This window comes from Myodes glareolus, chromosome 1 (assembly GCF_982192425.1).
Source record: "Myodes glareolus chromosome 1, mMyoGla1.1, whole genome shotgun sequence".
Taxonomy (NCBI): Eukaryota; Metazoa; Chordata; class Mammalia; order Rodentia; family Cricetidae; genus Myodes; species Myodes glareolus.
Genome location: NC_142026.1, coordinates 52,809,109 through 52,832,488, shown reverse-complemented (window position 1 = coordinate 52,832,488; position 23,380 = coordinate 52,809,109). Strand labels below are relative to the sequence as shown.

The window sequence follows — 23,380 nt, the reverse complement described above, 5'->3', positions numbered from 1 at the left end:
TTAATGAAACTCATGTCAAATGATTATTTGGTGATAGACCACAAAAGGATCAAAGTATGAGCCCAAACTTGTTATCCCTGGCCTTCAGCGGAGTTCTAATGACAGAAAGGAAGCTAGCACCCACAGGTCAGCACTAAAAGCATTTCTGTGCTGATGCCAAAGGTAAAGAACTGTTTAACAAGGGAGAAGACCCAGAGCCTTTAAATGACGCCTGTGAAACGTAGTAACTATGAGCAGGCGATAGCTCAGAGAGTCAACAGAGCCGACTATAAGCCCCAAGCAGCTCTGGGGAGCTTTCAATGAATGACTTAAGCACAAGTTTCTAAATTAATAAACTCAAGACAGGAATGGACATGTGCTGTTAATGAAACTTAGAAACGAGTGTTTTTAACAAAAAACTTTATTACCAAAATACAATATTTAAGTAAATACATGACAAACCCCTGTAAAGCAAAATAAATTATTCTAATTTTGCACAGTACTTCTGAAGGTAAAGAGGTGCCTGGCGGCTCGCTGCACTCTTCTGCACAGGCGGCCTGTTCTACCACAAACAACGCTAGAGTTTTGGCTTTAAGGCTTGCAGCTCGATGTGCAACATAAAATGACCAAGTGCCAATCATCCAGTTTTAATGACACATTTGTTTGAATCATTTGTTGCTTTTTTATATGGTATTCTAGAAGTTTCTCTACTTTGGCTACAGACGCAAAGCATAGTGTTACACAATACTTATTTCTTTAAAAAAATACACATCTTTACGCCCATGAATGTCAAACTCAAGTTTCTATTAAATATATTTATAGACTATTATTTTGAGCACCTTGCTGTACAATTAAAAAAAAAGATTAACTGATTGTGAAACTGGGAAACAGAGATGCCTGCTCGCCTCTGTCAAGCCAAGTATGCTGGGGAGGTGTGATGTAAACATGATGCTCACATTTGGTTTGTGAGGACAAAAACAGAATAGGTATAAAGCCACCAATGGTTCCCTCAAACAGGACTGAAAGGTCCAGGGCGAAAGCTTCAGGTGGTCGCTGCTCGACGTGGTCTAGTCACAGGAAAATTGAATAAGCAGTGGGGGCAGCTGTCAGATTCCTATGGTCAGAGCAAGGGGTAAGATGAGAAAGTCCTAAAATAATATTTATAAAGATCACAACCATCACCCCTGCATCTCCTGTTTACTGAGTCTGAAAAGTGTCTTTAAAGCAATATTCCCCATCCAATCGTAGAACCACAGCTGGTCAAGGCAGAAGACAGACACAGGGTTCCCAGGCCAAAGAGCACAGAAATAGCCGGCACACTCCTGTGGCCAGTGACTCTGTGCCTCCCCATTGATGACAGCCGCACAAGCACGCTTCTGCTATTATGAAACTTGCTTCTTGGTAGGCTGGCTAAGACTGGCAGCAGCATGTTAGTACTGTGTGCAGTATACCAGGTACTCTGTCCCTTGTCCAGGCCAGAGAGCTCACAGCAATAGATGACAGTGTGGGGGCTTTGGCTTTGAGCCTTTGGGATAATTTCCCCCGTGGGGTGGGGAAATTCTAAACCCATGCTCACAACTGCGTGACGACCGGGATGCGCCATTTGGAGAGCCACACTGCTGGGATGGAGGAATGTTGGAATATTTTTTAAACAACTGTAGAAAATTAAAGCCACAGGAAACTCACTGAAGGCTATACTATTTAGACTAACAGCACAATGGAAAATTGATCTGTTAGTGTGTGCAACAGCAATGGGTGATAAAAATGGAAACATGGAAATTATTTGCATTTGGCATTAAATATAAATATGAAATTTAAATATAAATGTATAAATTTAATTGTGAAAATATGAGAACATTTATTTAAATCCAGAGTGAATTTAGGGGAATCTAATTAGTATCACCAAATTCATTTTCTTATTTTAATTTTCTTATTAAAATCCATGTATTGGAAATGAATTAACTTTCACAAATAAATTAAGCTTACCTCAGCCAAGTATGGTGGTATTTGTCTTTAGTTCCAGCACTTGGGAAGCTGAGGCAAGTGGATCTCTGAGTTCTGGCCTACATAGTGAATTCCAAATCAGCCAAGGTTACACAGAAAGACCCTATTTTTTTTTTTAAAGGAAGAAAACAAACAAAAAAAAAGGAGGCTATTTTAACTCAAATCAGAGTGGTAACGTTTTAGTCAATTTTCTCTAGTGTCATCAAAATAAGTGGGGGAAAAAGATAAAACAAATCAGAAAATGTTTCCAATACCAGGCCTCATGCAACAGCTTCCAGAGCCAAGTGAAAACTAGGAATTCATTTCCTGGACACTTGAATTTTAGGAACAAAAGCTGTAAATCTGGTCAACCCTTTTCTTCTGGGTGCTGCCCCTCGACTCTGGGTGTGTACATAACACCTACATTACAGCAACGCAGAATCTCCTTTAATGGAACAGAACCTAAAAGACTGGAACTACAAACACTGCAGCCCCTGTTCGCCTCGCCCTGAAATTATGACACAAAACATGAGGTCATATCTGCATGACGGAGACGTTAGCACGAACGGACTCTGAGTTTTCAGTACGTCTTTCATGCTAACAAATGGACTCTTAGAAACACATGAGCCACTTGCTAGATGGTGTTTCTGACAAGACATTGCTTTTGTTGGTTTTCTGTGGCTAGATGCACGTTAGAGAAGTGCTCAACTGTGAGCCACACCCTCAAGTCTCCAAAATTCTGTTTTTTAGAGTGTATGATTATGTGCCACATGCATACCTGGTACCCGATGAGGGCCAGAGGGTACCAGATAACCTGGAACTAGAATTACAGATGGTTGTGAACCACCATATGGTTACCGAGAATCAAACCTGGATCCTAAAGAACAGCTGAGCCAACTCTCTAGTCCTTTTTGAAATTATTACTTAGCTTTTTTTTAATTTAAATTTTGTTCAGTTTTTTTTTTGAGACAGGGTCTCCCTTTGATGCCTTGGCTAGCCTGGAATTTGCTATGTAAACCAGGTTAGCCTCAAACTTAGAAATCCACCTGTGTCTTATTACAATAGTCTGAAGTCATACTGTATTGTTCTCTGAAATTTAACTACCCTAATAAACTCTAAGAAGGGAAAAAGCTCAATAGCTGTATTAATTTTGAGGCATCTGACTTTCAGCTCTTATTCTCCAAGTTATCTCCTTTTTAACCCCATGAGGCCAAGAACTGCTAGCCCAGGCTGGCCTCAAACCTGCAATCATTATAGCCTGTGCCACCACACCCAGCCTCCCCAAAGGTCATTATCTTGGAGCTCAAGTTATTTTTATGGCCGGGTGATTCAATACCATCTTTGTCCTCGGTTGCTGGAGGAGGCTGTCAGGTAACTGCTGCTGCTGGTGGGGGAGGAGTGGGCTCAGTGTTCACATTGCATAGAACCTCTGCCAAGGCACCCATTTCTGTGAACCTGAGATTTGGTTGAATCTTGTGGGGAGCCACTGTAAATTTTGAAACAATAATTAACTTCTCAAATGTGATGTGGAATCCCTCTTCCATCTTTTTTAGGGAGTAAAAGACCATACCCTACACTGAGTCTTTGATAAATTCTTACCAACAAGGGAAACGATTTATGGAGCTCATTCCACAGCCTGCTGCCCACTGGAGATAGAAACCACCCTCTCCCTGCTGCCCATTCCATAGTGCTCACTGGAGACAGTGGAGACCACCCTTTCCCTACCAGAGTTCCGGCTACTGTAGAGCTGGCCAGTGAGGCTCTGCAAGGCCTTCTCAACTCATCTGCTTGCAGATTCTGAACTATGATGAGCTTTTAATAATAAACACTTGACACTAAGAAGGGGTGCCAGAGGCTCACACAAAGGATCACAGCTCTGTATCCTCACTCAAACACTGAAATATCAGTCATACCACCTGCTCCCCTGTGTCTCGTGAGCTAGTGACAGCACTGAGGTTAACCTGCAGTTCAGAGGGTCCCTCCCACATGCTCTCAGCTAGTTGGCGTTCAGGGCTGTGCTATGGTCCTTGTTCAGGATGATGCTGACAATCTCCCCCTCATGTTCTTTCATGTGATCCAGGAGGCTCTCCTTGCTGGTCGACTCGAAGCCACAGATGCAACAGCAGAAGAGCAGCACGCAGTACTCGGTGCCTGGGGTAGCCAGGCTGCAGCTCCTTCCTGAGATGTCGGAGCTACTGCCTGTGGGGCTCAGTTTCTGAAGCTCGCTGGCATCTAGAACTTCGCCGGGCAGCTGGGAAGTCAGCTCTGAGGATGACACCAAGTCTTCTGGACTGCCTGTGGTAGGGTCGGCTTTCTCTCCACTGCTGGGTTTCCCAGGGGATTTCCCCAAAACTCTTACAAAAACAGAACACAGCAAACTTTCAGTGGGGTGTGCTATAGGCTAGGAGATGGACCCCTAGCCTTACTTTGGGGCTAGCAATCAAGTGAGGGATGGGATGGTGTACCTGCTGCTTTGTGAGATCGCATCGTTGATGGCCTTGTTAACTTGTTCGTAGTTGTAGTTCTGGTCACTTGCGTGCTTCCACATGTGTGACTTCAAAGAAGGGGGGTGGCTGCACACGTACCCACACAAGGAGCACCTGGAAGACAAGGGGCCAGAGAAATCACAACCATCTCATAGCACTATTGAAAATTCATGATGGTTTTATGTGAGAGCTACCTTTCCTGGATAAATATGTCTCTTCACAGCAAATGGGGACCACAGCAGAAAACCACAACTGAACACATTTATATCACAGTTTCTGCATCCATAGATGCAGCTCAGGGAATATCACCAAAGAGAGGGAGAAAAGATTGTTAAGAGCCAGAATACCAGGAAGTCTGCCGTGAAACAGTCTCTCTTAGAAATAACTGCATAAACAAGACTGGAACAAAGGTAATTATCAATGGTCTTGTTAATGTTGAAGGGGACTACTCCACAGGACCCCATGCCCAGACAAAGGACTACAGGCAACTAAAGACTGCCAAGAGAGGCTCCCAGGGATGAGCCTCTTTAAACTGGTTGTCCAATGCAGGGTGGTCAGGCCTAAGCATATATACACAAACAACAAAACAGGCGCAGTAAGTTGTATTTATATATATTTGTGAATATACATACATGTAACAATGATTATCAAAGAAAAAGGGCTGTCAACTAGAATGATGGAGGACATAAGAGAGGTGTGAGGGAGGATAGCTAGGATGGACTGAAGGGAAAAAGGGAGGAGGGAAAGTGATTATACCATTTAAATAAAAAGCATAAATAAAAAATAAGTCTTTAAAAACTCACAATGGTTCTAACTGTAAGTCCATAAGTGTTCTCAGCTGAGACACCACTCACAGAATTTAAATTTTCACTGGTTTAAGGCACACATTGACTTTACAGGGGTACTAAAAAGGAGTGTAAATAAGAAAAAAATCAAGGGAAGGAAGAAGATAATATGAAGATTTTCTAGGAATCTAAATATCACATTTTACTTTAGCTAAAATACACGATGTGGAAAGATTTCTAACATAGTAAAGTACAAAATTTTTGTTCTGAATTCTTCTACCACAGGTATAATGATTTATTCCACTGTTAACCAAGAATGCAAAATGTGCAGCTGGGGCTGGAGAGATGCTCAGCAGTTAAGAGCTCTGTTGCTCTTGCGGAGGATCCAGAATGGATTCCCACCACCCACATGGTAGCTCACAACCATCTTTAACTCCCCTTCCAGGGGACCCAAGACCCATTTCAGAAATTCATGGGCACAGCACACATGTAGGCAAAACACTCATACACACAGAATAGTTAAATCTAGAGAGAAAGAGAGAGGGAAAAAAGCTAAGTAGGAGAGATGGTTCAGTCAGTGAAGTGCCTTCCACAAATAAGTGAGCCACCATGTGGGTGCTGGGAATGGAACCCTGGTCCTCTGCAAGTGCAGCCCATGTTTTGACTGTTGAGTCATCTTTCCATCACCAAATTCTGTTTTAAGTAAACATGAACATCTTGTATTAGTGTGATTTCTTACAACTCTGCAGTCTAAACTCATGTCCATAGTTTGTCTAATTCTGCTTGGAAATTAGAAAAGCACAGCTTTGGGCTGGAGAGATGGCTCAGCTGTTAAGAGCACTGGCTGCTCTTCCAGAGGTCCTGAGTTCAATTCCCAGCAACCACATGGTGGCTCACAGCCATCTGTAATGAGATCTGGTGCCCTCTTCTGGCCTGCAAGCATACATGGAGGCAGAATGTTGTACATATAATAAATAAATAAATCTAAAAAAAAAAAAGCACAGCGTTGTTATCTCATGGCAGTGTCTTGCTGAGGAGCCCACTGTCCTTACAGTCCTCTGTGCTCTGCCATTGCATCCCTCCCTCCTGCCTTGACTCCTGGCAACAACCAACCCACCTTGTTTCTGGAGCTCACCAACTATGCTGGGGTGCTGGCCGTGACTAGCCCCAGGAAGCCAGCAGCCTCTGCCCCCTCAGCACTGGGATTACAAGCACTACTGTGTCTTTTCAGTTTCTCCTTCTGTGAGTTCTGAAGCTGTGACTCAGATCACCACACTTGCTCAGAAGCACTCAATGACTGAGATATCTCACCAGCTTGCTTCCAGCTTTTGGCTATTATGAATAAAGTTACTATAAACATCTGTATGCAGTTTTTTTTTTGGGGGGGGGAGGTTGAAGGTTTTATTTCACAGGAAAATACCCAAGTGTATAACCTCCAGCTTATATGGTACAACTGTGGCAAACAGTGAAGCACAGGGATGGGTTAATTCTTATCCCAACTGATCCCAACTCATCCTTAAGACAGTAAGTGGCACTTTTTCATTACACGACCTAAGGACCAAGAATAAGGCCAAGGACCACTGACTTTGAGAACCACTAGTCCACTCAACAGCAATAAAAACACAATATATTCTCCCGTGTAGCCTGGGCTGCCTTTGAAATTATCTCTTGCTTCAGCCCGAGTTTGGGATTACAACATGTGCCACCACACTTGAAAGGCAAGGGAATTTTTTTTCCAAACAAAACTTATATATATCGATGTTATGGCTGCACGTATATCAGTGCACTATATGTATGAAGTGCCATCACAGGGCAGAAGGGGGCACTGAATCTCCTGGAACTGGAGTTATAGGTGGTGCTGGGAGCTGAACCTGGGTCCTCTGCAAGAGCAGCTAGTGCTCAGAACTACTGAGTCTTCTCTCCAGCCCCATAACTAGTAATTCTTAACAGAACTTCTAAAAAAATAGAAACCTAAAAATAAATAAATAGAAAAGAGAAACCTGAAAGGATGCTGACCCTCATTAACAGGAGAGAAAAGACGAGTGCGTTTATGAGGTGGTGCAGAGAGTCTTCACAGATGTGGAAATATGGAAACGCATCAGCTGTATATAGGGGTGAACACCAGGAAGATCACATGGCACACATCTGTAACTCCATAAATCTTCCTGGGCTTCTGCCCTACAGGCTCTCTAGCACATGCTCAAAGAGTGTTCACTATAGTTGTGAACAACAAAAAGGATGTAGCTTACAACTACTGCTTTCCCACCAATATAGAAGACAAACTGGTTTATCTTTACATAATGGAACATGACCATCACCACCACCACCAACCAACTAACCCAAAACTATGTTTATTCCTCACAAACCAATGTCAACAATGGTTAGGGAAAAGAAAACGGAGCAAGAAGGGTTTCTAGTGCTTTTTAAAAAGAACATTTTAGCTGGGTGGTGACATCGCTTGTCTTTAATCCCAGTACTCGGGAGGCAGAGGCAGGCGGATCTCTTGAGTTTGAGACCAGCCTGGTCTACAAGAGCTAGTTCCAGGACAGGCTCCAAAGCAACACAGATAAACCCTGTTTTGAAAAAACAAACTAAATAAATAAATAGAACATTTAAAACTGTATTTTATTTGTTTTATGTATGAGTGTGTGCTTGCTTGTGTGCAGGTCAGAAGACAATTTTTGGGAGTTAGATCTCTCCTCCCATTCGGGCTTGTAAATCCAGCAATTTGGGAGGCTAAGGCAGGACTATAAATTTAAGGTTACACAGTAAGACCTCATACCCCAGAAATACAGAAAACAATTAATATAGAACTCAAAAAAAAGGAAAAAGAAAAGATTCTCATTATTATACATACAAAGACAAGCTTAAAACATGACTATGTGCAGAGCGTGACTTGAACCAATGGGAAAAGCACATCATGTAAAGCTGTTAGATTTTTTTCTTAGTCAGTCTACAAGCTTAACATGATCTCAATGTAACAACAGAGTAATTTAAGAGAAAACCAGAAATGCCGATTATAAAATTCATGTGTATCTATATATTAATCATTCAAAATGGTAAGGAATACCTACTAAGCCAAAATCATTCTTCTTGTTTGCCCTCTCTCATTGTGTGATGTGTGTTCAAGCACGCAGGCCAGACGTTAGCTCCAGGGGTCAGCTCTCTCGTTCCTTCCTTCTTCAGTTCCAGGAACTGAAATCAGGTTCCCAGGCTTGGCTGCAAGTGCCTTTACCCACTGAGCCATCTCACTGGCCCTGCTACTTCTTAACTACCAATCCTCCCACAAAATGTTTAATTTTCATATTCAGCTGAAAAAATGTTTTATTTGGAAACTCATCATGGGGAAGTGGTATGAATGTAATTCATAAAATGATAAACATGGCACGTAACCCCGTTGAAGAAGAGTAACATCCCACCTGAGGGAGCAGTGTCTCCCAGGCGTCAAGCCTGTCCTCCCCCAGAGGAGACATCGATTTTCTGATGTTTTCATCGTATCACTCGCTTTACTCCTTGTTTGACATTCATGCACTCCTCCCTCCTACCTTCTGCACCACTGTGGCCCACTTCTTTGCCCTTTGTTATCTCTGAGATTCATCCACACGATTGTGTGGAGTTTATTTAGTTTACAGGGTGCCTGCTTCTACTCTGATATTCTGTGGTTCTTAATTTCTTTGGGAGAAACTGCAGATATAAAACTTCTAAGGAAGATGTTAGCCTGTACCCAGAGCTACAATCAGCCGTTCTGAGTATTTTCTGACCAAAATTATGTATTTCAATGGGGTGTAACATTCTACCCCAGGGAAGTTATTCTACCAACACTGTAGGGCTGCTTTTGTTGTTGTATGACATGCCATAACAGACACCTAAACAATACATCAATAAAAAACATGGAGTCTATTTCCTCCTGCAATTCATGAGAAGAGAAAGGAGAAAACTGTACCTCTACACCTAAGACACAGGACCTCTGTGTGGGCCATCTTCTTGGCATCCCTCATCTTTCCTGGAGCGTAGAGCATAGCATTTAAAAGATTTTTTTTTTTTTGCAATTTACTTATTTTTATTTTATATGTGTGGATATTTTGCCTGCATGTATGTATGTGCACCAAATGTGTATCTGGTGCCTGTGGAGGTCAGACGAGAGCCTCTCACCTATATCTCACTGGAGATATAGACAGTTCTGTGGTGATGGGAATCAAACTTGTCCTCTGTGAGAGCAGTCAGTGCTCTTAACCACTGAGCTCTCTCTCCAGCCCTGGGCAGAGCACTTGGAGAGCACTTTCAGCATTTATAGTGTCAGGGATAAACCAGGGATGATGACATAACCGCTTTTTAGATTAAAAGGTATGTAGGGAGCAAATCACATTATTTTAGATATAAATATACAAATTACTTTTGGAGGTCTGTAAAGGACAAACACATTGAAAGAGTTTGGGGGAGCTGGGCATGGTGGCTCATGCCTTTAATCCCAGCACTAAGGAGGGAGAGGCAGGCGGATCTCTAATGAGCTCGAGGCCAGCCTGGTCTACAGAGCTAGTTCCAGGACAGCCAGAGCTACACAGAAAAAAACCTGTCTCGGAAAACAAAACAAATAAAACAAAAGAACAATAATAACAAAGATTTTTTGAATAAAACTACACGAAATCTTATAAGCAGAAATATTCCTTGGTGACTCACACAGAGCACTTTATTTGCTCAACTGTACTTGAAGCATCAAAAGTGTCCTCTGCTTTCTCAATCTCTGTACAAAGTTCTCCACCCCTCTCTACTGAGCAGACACAACTGTAAACGCTTCTGATCTGGCTCATCACTATACTTTACTATGAAGACAGTGAAGGCTGTTCTGTTCCATAATGAAGCCAGGATTCCAGGAGCCCTTTCCTGTCTACAACAAGTGGCTATTATGACAGGAGTTCTGTGTGAAGATGATGGGGACAAACTGAAGAGGTTGAACAAGAAACAATGCCCACTTGATTAGAGGAGGACCTTAGCTTCAGGAAGGAGACCTGAATGCCATCCACACATTCTTCTAAGAATGTGTTTCCTTAGCAGAATCTTTGCATTTTCCATAGCTTTAAAAAAAGGAGGAGGAGGAGGAGGGAAAGGGAGGGAGGGAGAGGAGGAGGAGAGGCAGAAGAAACAGAAGCAGCAGCAGAAGAAGAAGAGAAGGAAGAGAGGAAGAAGAGGAGGAAGAGGAGAAGAAGGAGGAGGAGGAGGAGGAGGAGGAGAAGGAGGAGGAGGAGGAGGAGGAGGAGGAGGAGGAGGAGAAGGAGGAGGAGAAGGAGGAGGAGGAGAAGGAGGAGGAGGAGGAGGAGGAGTGGGCTGGCAAGATGGCTCACTGGGTCAAGGTGCTTGCTGCACAAGCCTGGTAACCTGGTTTCAAACCCCTGGGACCCACATAAAGTTGGAGGGAAAAAGTCAATTTCACAAAATTGTCCTGATATCCACATGCACACTGACACATGTTCCCACACACAAACTTCTCACTCACACACTCATAATCAATTTTAAATTGAGAATGAATCACAGTTACGGTTTATTTTTACATTTATTTATTTGAGAAAGAGACAGAGGGGGTGAGGGAGAGGATTAAGAGGGAGGGAGAATGTAAATATGCAAGAACATATGTTTGTGCTATGGCACTGTGGGAGCTGGTTCTCTCCTCCTACCATGTGGGTTTTGGGGTCATCAGGCTTTGCCCACCGTCATGTCTTTAGTATGAGCTGCCTCTACTGACAGCATTGCTTTGGGTAGGAGTAGGAGCGCAGAGGTGGGGCTCAAGGGTTCCAACCTGGGGTAAGTTCTTGTAAGCGCTCTGCTTCCTGGTCCACTGATGTACGAACAAGCCAACTCCTGCTTCTGCCTTTGTGGTTGAAAGCTGTTCCTATCACCATGGATTTTACCATGCCATCATGCCACCAAATGAGAGCCAGATGGAACTTCTTCCCTAAGTTGGTTCTACCTAGTGTTTCATTTCAGCAAATAGGAAAGTAATGTCACATCACCACCCTGATGTAACTTTCATGGTTCACATGCTCTGCTGAGTCAGATTGTGAAGCACTGACCCTATTTCAATCTTAACACAATCCCCAAGTTCCCAGAGAAGGGAGAAAGGATGCGTTTAAAATAGAGACTAACAGAGCACATCTACTCACCACATAGGCGGGCAGCAACAGCCTATCTCCATCAGGGACAACATCCCTTGGGAGAACAGGGTGGAATTACCTAGGCACAGCTGCCCTGGCTTCAGTTGCCAACAATCTATTCTGTTCCTTTAGTGGAGCTGCCTGTTGCTGCTGGTGACAGAGCCACGAGCACTTCAACTACACATTATCTGTCCAGGCAAAATCATCCCCATGACATCAGAAGACAAGCAAACATTCTAACAGTCAGCTGCTGACAACCTGTCAATAAGCCCTTGTTGGCTTGACACCCTGGAATGACAGAACCAACCACTTTCTAAGCTGATAATGCCCCACCCATAACTACACAAAACATCATTTTTTCCTGATACAAGAAAACAATGTTGTCATCAAAGAACGCCAAAGAGGAGGCTTAGGGCTTCTCATGTTTTGGCTAAAAAACAGGTCAGAATTGTTCTACTGGCTTTTCTTCACTGCCTCATCATTAGTAAGGCAGTTAATACAGTTCCAGAACCTCAGAGAAGGGCAGGTGCTGGTTGAAATAACTACTTCTCTGGCCTGGGCCCTTCCTTGGTTAGGCTCCAAAGTCTGAGGTAACAAAACATCTGCTGTGAGAGGGCCATATGAAGACAGGAGAAGCTGAATGTCTTATGAAATATTAGGGAGACTGAGTATGTTTTTAATACACTAAACATTTCAATAGAAATATTGCAACCAAGTTTGTATTATCACACACAATTCATTTTCTATGCATTTACTGTTGTTGCTTTTTAGGTAAAAAACCTGCATAGTTCTGGTTGTTCTGGAACTGATTATGTAGACCAGACTGGTTCTGAACTCAGAGATTGGCCTGTCTCTGCCTTCTGAGTGCTGGGATTAAAGGAAGGCACCATCATGCTAGTCTCACTTTCTTTTGGTTGGATTTATTTATTTTGTTTTATGTGCATGGATGCACCAGTGCATGCTTGGTGTCCACAGAAGTCGGAAGAGGGCCTATGACCTCCTAACAGTTGTGAGTCACCATATATGTGCTGGGGGTGAACCCAGGTCCTTTGCATGAGTGGCCAATGCTCTTAACTGCTGATCCAACTCCCCAGTACTCATTTTCTATGCTTTAAGAAATAACACCTGGCAAGGCGGTGGTGGTGCATGCCTTTAATCCCAGCACTTGGAGGGCAGAGGCAGGAGAATCCCTGTGAGTTCTAGGATAGCCAGGGAAAACTATACAGGGAAACCCTGTCTTGAAAAATCAAAGAAAGAAAAAGAAAAGACCTAGAAAAATGGTGACTCAAGTTATATGATAAGTCTGAGAACCTTTAAAGGTTCCCATCACCGTGGAAAAAAAGTTCCTTCAGCTTGTCCCTTCAAACTACCATCACCTATACCACTGTTCAGAGTACGTTATCAGGTAAATGGTGTTCTTTAAAACTAACCCACATCTCTAAAATGTGAGCTCTCCAGTAGGATGATAGCAGTGATTTATGACTCAATATCTATAGATGAAAGCATGCACAAGTCTTACTGTGGTGGTGGTGATGGAATGTGGCTTTCAAGTCATAGAAGACAGTGTGGTCAGCTTTTCACAACCACAGGTGGAAGACATTTGGAAAAACAACTTCATTTGTATTAAATCTACATATGTTCTACCTCTGTTATCATCTAAATAATACTCACTCAGCCAGCACTGACACTGTATTAGAAATAATCAGAGTTGACTGACACACATGGGAGCACGCGCATAGGCTATGTGGAAACACTATGTCATTTGTCGTAAGGGACATGATCTGTAGACTTGGGCACCTGTGGATGTGTTCCAGCTGAGGAGCAGCCAAAACAGTACCAGCTATAATAGACTGATTAGGAAGCCTTCGACAAAGGACCCCGGCTGTCTGCTCCTCTCCAGTTTTAACCCTTCCCTGCAGAAGCCCGAGACCTGTCATGTGGAATGTCGGACCCAGAGGCCCTGAGCACAGGAAGTGTCTGCTGTATCGCACTAGTGATGTGGTGTGGCCTGGCATGCTGCCTTCAGGGTACAGCACAGGCAGGCAGGTCTACAGGAGCAAGGGTTGAAGCTGAACTTCATGTACCGCTTAGGGAAAGGCACTTCATGTACCACAGCCTGCTTACCTTCCCACGACAGATGACAGGAAGACGATCCTAGATAAATGAGCACTTATTTGGTACATGGCAAGGCCCAGGGTTCTCTAACACACCGCTTATCACTGCTAACACTGCCCACAGTGCCTGACCCTGCCCACAGCCACTCTGTTATTCCCACTGCCAGAAACCCAGAAGGTTTTGTTTTCTTCTCATTGTTGGTCATAAGGCTTAATTATTTATGCTAGTTATTATGCCACATTTTTTACTTCTACAGCATTACTTCTTGGATTCCTGAGAAAAAGCAAAGCCACTTTCAGAGTTAAATACATACAAGTCCCAGATACAAATGAACAAACCTGTCCATAAGAAAACTAGAGATTTCTGTACATTAGATGACAGGGAAGGCCCTGCACAGGACAGGGCATCAGCAGTGCACAAGCAAAGAACTTCCATGCAGAATAAAGATGAACTCCTGCATGTCAGTGACTGCCCGCGCTAAACACACTGCCTCCACCTTAGGTCCAGAAACCCTATTCCTATTATCAACCGACCAGAAATGGGCTTGTTTCCTATGTGCACCCCAAAGAAGTGAAGGAATATTCAAGATGGAATTTTTCATAACAAGGGAGAAAACCTAGTGGCAATCCATGTGTATCACTAACAGAATGAGTAAATAATTGTTTCTGGTAGCTCCAGGGACCAAACACAGGGTTTTGTGCACATAGGCAAGTACCCTGCCTCTGAGCTACTCCTCCAGCCATGTATTATGGTCTTATAATAGAATGTAATATAGAGATGTAATTTATTAGCATCCAAATACAATAATGAGTAAAAAGGCATAAACATCTACGCACCATATGGTTCTATTTCTATTAAGTTCAAAACACACAAAAGTAATTTATGATGCTACCAGTCAAGATGGTGTATGTGAGAAAGGGGCGAGGGTACTAATGACAGGAAGGAAAGAAGGGTGTGCTGTCAAAAGCTGAAGAATTTGTGATTATTTGTCAAGTGTGAATTTGGGATTTATGTAATTTCCAGGATGTATGATAATTTTAATCAACAAGTCAATTTAAGACATTTAGAAGGGGAGGGGAAGGAAGGAGGGAGAGGGAGAGGAGAGAAAATGGGTGAGGACAGAGAGATAAAAAACTTAACCAAAAGGAGTTAGAGAGACGGACACAGTTAAACACATTGGCTGCTCTCCCACAAACCCCGAGTTCAATTTTCAACACTCAGGTAACAGCTCAAACCTTCTTTAATTTCAGCCCCAGGGAATCTGACTAACTGTTTTGGCCCCCACAGGCACTGAATACATATGATGCACAGGCATACATGTAGGCAAAACAACTATACACATCACAAAAAAGGAAAAAAGAAAGGAAAGAAGAAAGGAAGAAAAGGAAGGAAGGGAGGAAGGAAGGAAAGAAGAAAGGGGAACCTAACAATCAAACTTGATCTTATAAGGTTACTGATTCGAGCAAATTAATGTTTACAGGAAAATCAAGTAGTATTTTTGGACAGGTAGTATATAATTTAGCATATATATTTGACCAGTTCTTTAAAAAGGCATAGAAATACTAACATGCATTTATTTTTCAATAAAAATTGTATAGCAAACCAGAGCCATTTTATAAATGAGCAAAACTGAGGTATATCAGGAACTATGAGAGAGTCTTTACTGCGCATCTACTGTATGTTAGTCAGGGGCTCAGAATTTAGCTCAAACCCTGTTAAGTTGGAGGGGTCAGACTGAAGACCAGGACTAATGCTGGCTCAGGCAGAGCACTCACACATAACAGGATACCTGTCGATCACACAGACAGGCTGGGATTGATTGGAACCACAACAGAGAAAATCAAAAAGCAAGCAAGGAAGATGTTGCCACTGTAGAAAAGCTTTAACACCAGAGGCTGCTCAAATACATGAGAAGCTTCCTGCGCATTGTACAAAGACCAACTAACTGTACAAAAAGGCATTCTTGCTCTATGAGAATTTACTACATTTTTCTTAAGAGAGAAAACAAAGTAATAATCAGAAATGTGCACAAGGTGGTGACGTGGGATTCCTCTCTGTATGCTGTGAATATGTTTTATCACCATTGGTTAATAAAGAAGCTACTTTGGCCGATAGCACGGCAGAATATAGAAAGCAGGAAACTCAAGCAAAGATAGAGGAGAAAGAAGGCAGAGTCAGGGAGATGCCATGTAGCTGCTGAAGGAGAAAGATGCCGGAACCTTACTGGTAGGCCACAACCTCATGGTGATAAACAGATTAATAGAAATGGGTTAATTTAAAATGTACGAGCTAGATAGAAATACACCTGAGCCATCGGCTAAACAATGTTGTAATTAATATAGTTTTTGTGTGATTATTTGAGTCTGTGCAGCTGGGAAATGAACACGCAGTCTCCATTTACAAGGTGAAACCCAAATACTGACCATAAGTTGCCAGGCAATAAAAGGGAACCAGATTGGTTATGAAGTAATCAGAAAGGATTGCTACGGTCCTTGGGTGAAACTACACACCAAGAAGGTTGTGCTTCCCAGCTCGGCAACTCACAGAACTAAGTATACCAATGGAAACTAAGTCCTGGCAGAGTATTCGAGTACATAAACGCATGTAGCAGGGCAGGGCATGCACTGAAACAAAGAACTGATGGTTCAAAAGACAGTGGTAAGGCCAGAAAGCAAGACTAGGATAGCTGTGACCCTCCTCATGATGCCAACAGCAGATAATTGTAAGCCTAATCTACTCAGGTGAAACCTCTGCTACAGAGCAGAGCAGAAGTGGCTCAGACTCAGCATTCTGGAATATCGATGTATGTATAATGAGATTCAAATCTAAGTGAACCCACCTATGCTTCATATACACCTTATATGCACATTGAGGGTACTTTTGTACAGTACTTTTTGAGTTCTCATTTTGGCTAAGATGTGTAGTATATGAATAATTCTTGTTCCATCATGCTGTTACTCAGTTGAATAGGAGGTCTTGCCCAGTCCTGTGGGTCAGAGCCTGTAAGTTTATCCACGAACCCTGTGATGGTAAAGATGCCTTTTCTGTTAGGAACACAGCTTACAAACCTTGCAAAGCACCTGGGATATAACATTTGTAATATATTTCTCAAAAAGTGACTGTATGATCTAATTCTAGACCTGAGACATTTCCTGCCCAAATCATGTGTATTTGGTTCACCTATTAGAGAATAAAGGCACTGAGATTTAAAGGGAAAGCTTTCTGATGTCAGGAAAGCCAGGCCTATCTCTACCAGGTTCTCTTAGGTGTTTCCCTGTGTAACCATGGGTAACCACATGTTCACCCCAAATACCACTCTTCACTTAGAATGTACAACACTTGAGTGACTATCAGTAATGGATGGCCGTCATGTTTTGGTAAAAATCCTTTACCTTAAAAATAGAGGTATTTTCTATGCAAAGCTGAGTGTCTCCCAGAGCTCCAACACCAACAGATGCCTGCAGGCCTGAGGACACACACACACACACACACACACACACACACACACACACACGCACACAGAGTGTATGAGAGCACAAGCACACTACATTTTAGAACCACATTAAATATTATTTAATGTGTATGGGTGTTTGTCTGTAGGTATGTCTATTCACCATGTGTGTGTGCTGCTCAAAGGGGGCTTTGGATTGCTCAGAACTGGAGTCACTGATGGTTGTGAGCTGCCCTATGGGTGCTGAGAACTGAACTTAGGTCCTCTGGAAGAACAGCCGCATTAACCACTGAGCCCAGTCCAAGAACCACATTGTGTGAGATAACAGTGTATCAGGTTTTCATTTGCTCTCAGTCTCTTAAAGCTGGGTCACTGAATGTTGGACCACGAACAACATGGCAGCAGTAAAGTGTTTTTGAATACACAACAATCAAATATTAATTCTAGCATGCAAGGACTCTGAGCTGTTTCCGGCAGCACTCGCCTGTGCTGTGCCACAGTCTTCTCTCAACACTCCACATGCACACACTGTCCCTGAGGAGACCAGAAAGTCAGGAAGTGCCAATGGATGCTGCCTGATGCACCTCAGCTGAGACCTGAGACTATGGGATGTTCTGAATTGCAGGGCTTTTTACTGTACCTGCAAAACTTTCTGCTATTATAGACCCACACAGTTTAGATACAGAAAACAAACTTAATTTTTCTTTTTGAGACATGGTTTCAGATAGCATATGCTGGCTTCAAACTCACATGAAGCTGAGGATGACGTTGAACTTCTGATCCACTTGACTCTAACTTCCAAGAGCTGCCACTCTGTCCATGCCACCACACCCAGTTTATGCAACACTAAGGACTGATGACAGCACTTCACGCTTCCAAGGCAAGTACTCTACAAACTGAGCTACATTCCCAGTGCCAGCATATAATTATCAAATCCACTTATCTTTAGATTATGCTTCATCAGAAAGATTTTTAAGAATTGTTGCTTGAAATACTGACTTGAATTAACATTTAAAAAAAAAAAAAAGAAAAAGGAAGTCCTTCAATGAATTTTAACTTTGGATCAAGACAGAATTTCTGAAAGCTCCTAAAATGGCCCCATACTTCTGCTACTTTGTATTAGGTATTTATATGAAGTGATGTTCTCAGCTTTGACGATTATAAAATCAAAATACTGATCAACTCCAAAAAATGCTGAAGATGATCTATGTCCTTCAGTTTCTATTGCTCAACCAGGGTGCAATTCTTTATATAAAATAAATAAGTACATGTATCTCATTAACATTGCTTCTGTCTTTAATAAATGGTAAAATATACAAATACCTAACATCATTTAACATAAGTTTCCCTGTGATTATCAGTAAATATTTGATTTGTATACCTATTTTATATACCTACATACCTGGAACTGTGTAGAAATTTCTCAGTGAAGGGGTCATGAGTAGAAAAAGTTAAAACCAGTGTTTAGATTAATGGAGCAACCTGTTCAGACTCATCAGTATCACACCTAAAATCCAGAAACAGTTAAATTGGGGGAAGAAACTGTTTTGCTAAGGGTTTGTTAAACTTTCATGTGAACAATGCCTGGTGTGGTCTGTGACGGGCTGACAAACTCTGAAAACGCTCACACCTTTACTCGAAGTAGCATTTTACTGTCACCGTAAAGTTTGTTAAACAGCGGTAACTGCTTAGCAGCTGATTCTGTCTAGCCAAGAATACTTTATTTTCTCTAAATGCACATTAGCCAGAATTAGCTTTTGTGATAAAACTTAACAAATGACACTGTTCAAGCCACAGTACCTTAATTTTCAGAAACAAAACTTTTCTTTCAGCGATGTTGACGACCTTCATGCTTTATGACTTTTTGCTGTGATACACAAGTATCTATCTAATCCTTACTTCACGGTAATGGGCTCTAAGCACTGGAAACTGCTATGGTAATTTTTACTCAAGTGAAATGAGAGCATAAAACTGGTGGACATGGATATCTTCCAATAAACCCAACTGCCCCAAAATATCTGCTGTACTAAGACTCATGACTAACATGTCTTAATAAACTAAAATGAGATTTAAGAAACCAGTATGTAACTTTCTAAGTATTTTTTTTGGATTTTCGAGACAGGGTTTCTCTGTAGCTTTGGAGCCTGTCCTGGAACTAGCTTTTGTAGACCAGGCTGTCCTCGAACTCACAGAGATCCGCCTGCTTCTACCTTCCAAGTGCTGGGATTAAATAGTGCACCACCATCACCTGGCACCCAAACTATTTCTAAAATATTCATCATCATCATCATCATAAAATTATTGCTTTAATTATTGCGTTAGAATTCTAGAGTCATCACATTTACCTGTATGGCTTATCTGAGTTATGGATTCGTCTGTGGTTTCGGACACCGACATATGTGGTACTTGTATAATCGCACACATCGCACTTATACTGCTTCTGGGTTGAAGACTTGCTCCCTTCAAGGAGAGAAGGTTAGAGACATGACTTGGTAAGACTCACATGGCAGCACTTATTAACGAGTAATTACAATACAACCTACCAACATTTTAATCAAGGCTCTCCCATAGTACAACTGGCAAGTGTTAAGCAGCTCCCTAGACTCTCCTGCACCCAGAACATCAGCAGGCATGAGAGGAACACCATCTGATCTGCAAACATGGGCAGGTCAGGCTGCTTTTGTGTGACGATGTTCCAAGTTCTACAGTAGAATGAACTTACTCCCAGGGTTGTGCTGACTGTCTAGCAGCTAAATTTAACCAAGATATACCGAGAAGTTGAAAGATGTTATTCTAATCAATAACTGGCACCAAGTCTTAAAGAAACATTTATTTGTCAACAGGTTAAAATAATAAAGTATTATAAAGTGTGGTCAGAGCCTGGAGAGATGGCTCAGTTAAAAGCACTGGCTGGTTTTGCAAGGGATCCAGACTTAGTTCCAAGCACCTACTTGGTCGTTCATCCATGACCTGAGTTCTAGGGGATTTTTTTCTTTTTTGTCTGTATAGGCACTGAATTCATGCAGTACACATACATATATGCAGCAAAACAGTGATTCACATAAAGCAAAAATAAAGTGTGGTCACAAATCACACATAGCAAGCTACTTACAGAAAATCTGAAGTTTTTACCCTGTGGGCTTACTCAGCTTACTGCTAAGTATCAGCCTTCAACTAAACCGAGAAGGAAAACAGCTGCCAATTTTGAAGCGCTCTACAATTCAGTAGTCACACCTAATAGGCTGACAAATTTTGGGGGACAAAGGCTATAAATACACAGCTCCCTCATATGTGGCAAACTTGGATCCAGTGGATCCTATTACTCGCTCATTCTGCAAATGAGTAGCTCACACATAACAACATAAGCCATGGATTCCATCATAAACACTGTTTGCTGTGTTTACAGGTGCCCAGCGCATCTTCACTCTGTGTCACTTTTAGGCAGCAGGGAAGCATGGCAGCTCAAGGGTTAGGAGAGTGCGAAGAGTGTGTGCTCTTGATAAGAGTGAGCCATGAAGTGGCCTAGGTGGGAAGGAGTGCACACAGCATCAAAGTAAAATCACAGAAGAAAAGGAAACCCACGCTGCAATTTCAACAAAGAAAATTCTTAAGTTAAATTTAAGCTTTCTAAAATTGAAATTTTCTCTGGCTAATAACTACTGCCAGGCAGAACAAAATGTCCCAATTTCCTGGTATAAATCTATAACATTAATACACTAATCATAATTACAATCTAAGTATTGCTCTTAATTGGTAGGTTAAAAACTTGGACTTGATTATAAATGGCATTGTTCCAAATATAGTTTTAAAAAAAAGACCTGGAAAAATGAAGTGTGAAATATTGGATAATGGCTTTTTGTGAGAAATATTACAGATCAATGACAACTAATAAAACTGACAGATGGAAAAGCCTAATATAGCACAGAATGAGAGTCCGTGCTACTTTAAGCAAATGTTTCCAATAGAATCAAGACTGGATTTAAAGTTTAACAATTTGGGCCTAATTTCTGCTCTGCCACTGGTCTGAGAATGAGCAAATCATGTCACCTCTTGAGGCCTCGTTTATCTTTTTTACAGAATGGGAAGCAGTGGACATTCCCAAATGGCTTGAATAAGTCTGGTACTCTTTCTGTACATGTCTAGGCACAGTCTCTGCAATGCTGGTATTAAAATCCAGGGTACACAAATGATGGATCTCTAAGAAAGGACAACTTAAACTTCATAAAGGGACACTGGACTGTCTGGAAGTGTCAGGCCAGGACATTTGCTGATGTCATTCCTACTTGTTCAGTTCTGACTTCCTCAAGGGCACTGATGCCCTTCACTGCACATCCAGCACCTGGCAAGAGAGCCTGCTTAAGATAGGCAGCGCATGCTTTTGCCTGACCAAATGTCCGCAGTACTGTTACATCAGGTCTTTGTATGGAAAGCATACTGAGGAGTCTGTACTATACAACAGCAAAGACTGGGGGTGACAGTCATGTATCTTCCTCTCATCTTGTTTAATAAGCTTACAGAATAATTAAGAGAACTGTAGCGAAGCCTGAATCACAATACTGAATTAATCAATTACCCATCCAGGAGAGTATGCAGGAAGAGATCAGCTATGCCGCTATACTACCATGACAGAACAGCAAATGTAGCTACGTGGGGGTTAAAACTAAAGACATGGGGTGAAGCTTGGTTGCAAGAGTGCTTGCTCAGCACCACAAAAATAAATAAATAACAAATAAAAAAACAAAACTCCCAAACCAAACCACAAGATGATAATGGCATACAATTTTAAATCTATGCATCTTTAATCCCAGAAGCAAGCATATTAAGTCACAGATAAAAATGCAGATCAGGGTAAGGTGCGAACAATGACTCTGGAGTAGCCACGTTGAAGTCGTCATTGAATCTGCTAAAAAAAACACTGGGTAGTTAGTTTTAAGCCCTTGCTTTCACCGATGCTGCTGGAAAGATAGTACCAGCACTGGAGTTAACTGCAGGTGGCGCTACTGAGTCACATGTACTTTATTCCCTCATTAGGATTTACGGGCCAATCATGTCTAATGCTTAATGTCTCCTTTAGAAGGGATATGGAAACATAATGAATTAAAATAAAAAGAGGCATTTAGGGCTATTCTCTAGAACGGAAACAAAACTGTTTTCGCTCAGCCATCCACCTCGGAAGCAGATGCCATGTCGTAAACTCCTTTTGTTCGGGATGGTTTTACGGGGATGGCATCTGTTTGACAAGGGGATTGTGGTGCTACAGTGGTGTCAAAATCAGTTCCTTCAGAAACATTCTGGAATCAGTTATGCTTTCTGGGGTATAATTTAATGAGACATTATGGTAAAACATTTTGCTCTGCAGTTGTTTCTAACTTTAATTCTTAGGAAATCTAAAAAGGAAAGTCACCCCAATATGTTTTATTTCCCATAAACACTATGTACCACACTGGAGACATTTAAAGCATATCAGTTTACGTGAACCAATGCCAGTAAGCACAGCTTATTACAATCTATCCCTCATTCTCTGGATGTGGCATTCGCCTTTTCATGGAACTCTAATTAAATCTTTTGATTCTAATATTCCTATTACCAGATACTCGGCTGACTAGCACCTAACTAGTACATAAAAAGTTCCTGTGTGTGTTTAAATAATGCAGATGAAGTCTTGGCAGTCATACTTGGATAAGAGTAAGATCACAGCAGGAAGCCTCAGTTAAAGTTTGAGGTGGGGGCTGCCATCTGCAAAAGCTTTGCCTCGGCAGGTCATTTGGTGCTGGAGAAGAGGTGTAGGCTTGTTTTCCTGCTGTGGCTTCTCTGGCTTACTCGTCCAACCTTCTAAGGGTCTGTGCTGTAGCCTGGCTCTTACAGACCCCACAAATGTTAGCCACAACATCTACCTGCCTGCCTGCAGTCCTTCCACATTAGTCCTGCCCCAGAACATCTACCTGCCTGCCTGCAGTCCTTGCACATTAGCCCTTCTGCCCCAGAACTAGATGTACTTTACTCGAGTCACTTCTCAGAATGTCCTGAGGAACAAAGGGAAGATTCGGTCCCACTCCCAGCACAGAAACAGAGAATATACACTGTTCCACGTTCACCTCATAAGCTTGTCAGTGCAGCCTGTATTTAACAAGACACGTGAGGACGATGGTGTGTGTGTGAGCATGATCAAAGTACATTCCGGGCATTTACAAAAAACGTCCCAATGAAAACCATCACCCTCTACAGTTAATAGATGCTAATGAAAATGCAGATACCTTCCTGAACACACTTTGCATCAGTGGCATCACGGGAAATTCTTGGCTCGTTTGAAGCTACTGACAAGGTGTTGGGCAGAAAGTGCTGTTCTCTCTCATGATTCCTCAGTTGGCTCTTTAAAAAAAAAAGCAAGAAAATTAACCCATTTAACACCCAGCGAATACACCTTTATGGTTACCA

General features: G+C 42.0%; 1 protein-coding gene across 2 annotated transcripts in view; it reads right to left on the bottom strand.

The window, feature by feature from the left end:
• Positions 1-382: 382 nt before the first annotated feature.
• The window catches only part of Znf507 (zinc finger protein 507), a 33,450-nt gene continuing 10,452 nt past the window's right edge, over positions 383-23,380 (bottom strand). For both annotated transcript variants that reach the window (XM_048448806.3, XM_048448807.3), the window contains exons 4-7: positions 23,200-23,314; positions 19,291-19,405; positions 4,428-4,562; positions 383-4,316 (exon numbers count right to left, since the gene is read on the bottom strand). In XM_048448806.3, coding sequence (XP_048304763.3) covers positions 3,959-4,316; positions 4,428-4,562; positions 19,291-19,405; positions 23,200-23,314 — 723 coding nt within the window. In that variant the 3' untranslated portion in view covers positions 383-3,958. The remainder of the gene's footprint in view (positions 4,317-4,427; positions 4,563-19,290; positions 19,406-23,199; positions 23,315-23,380) is intronic.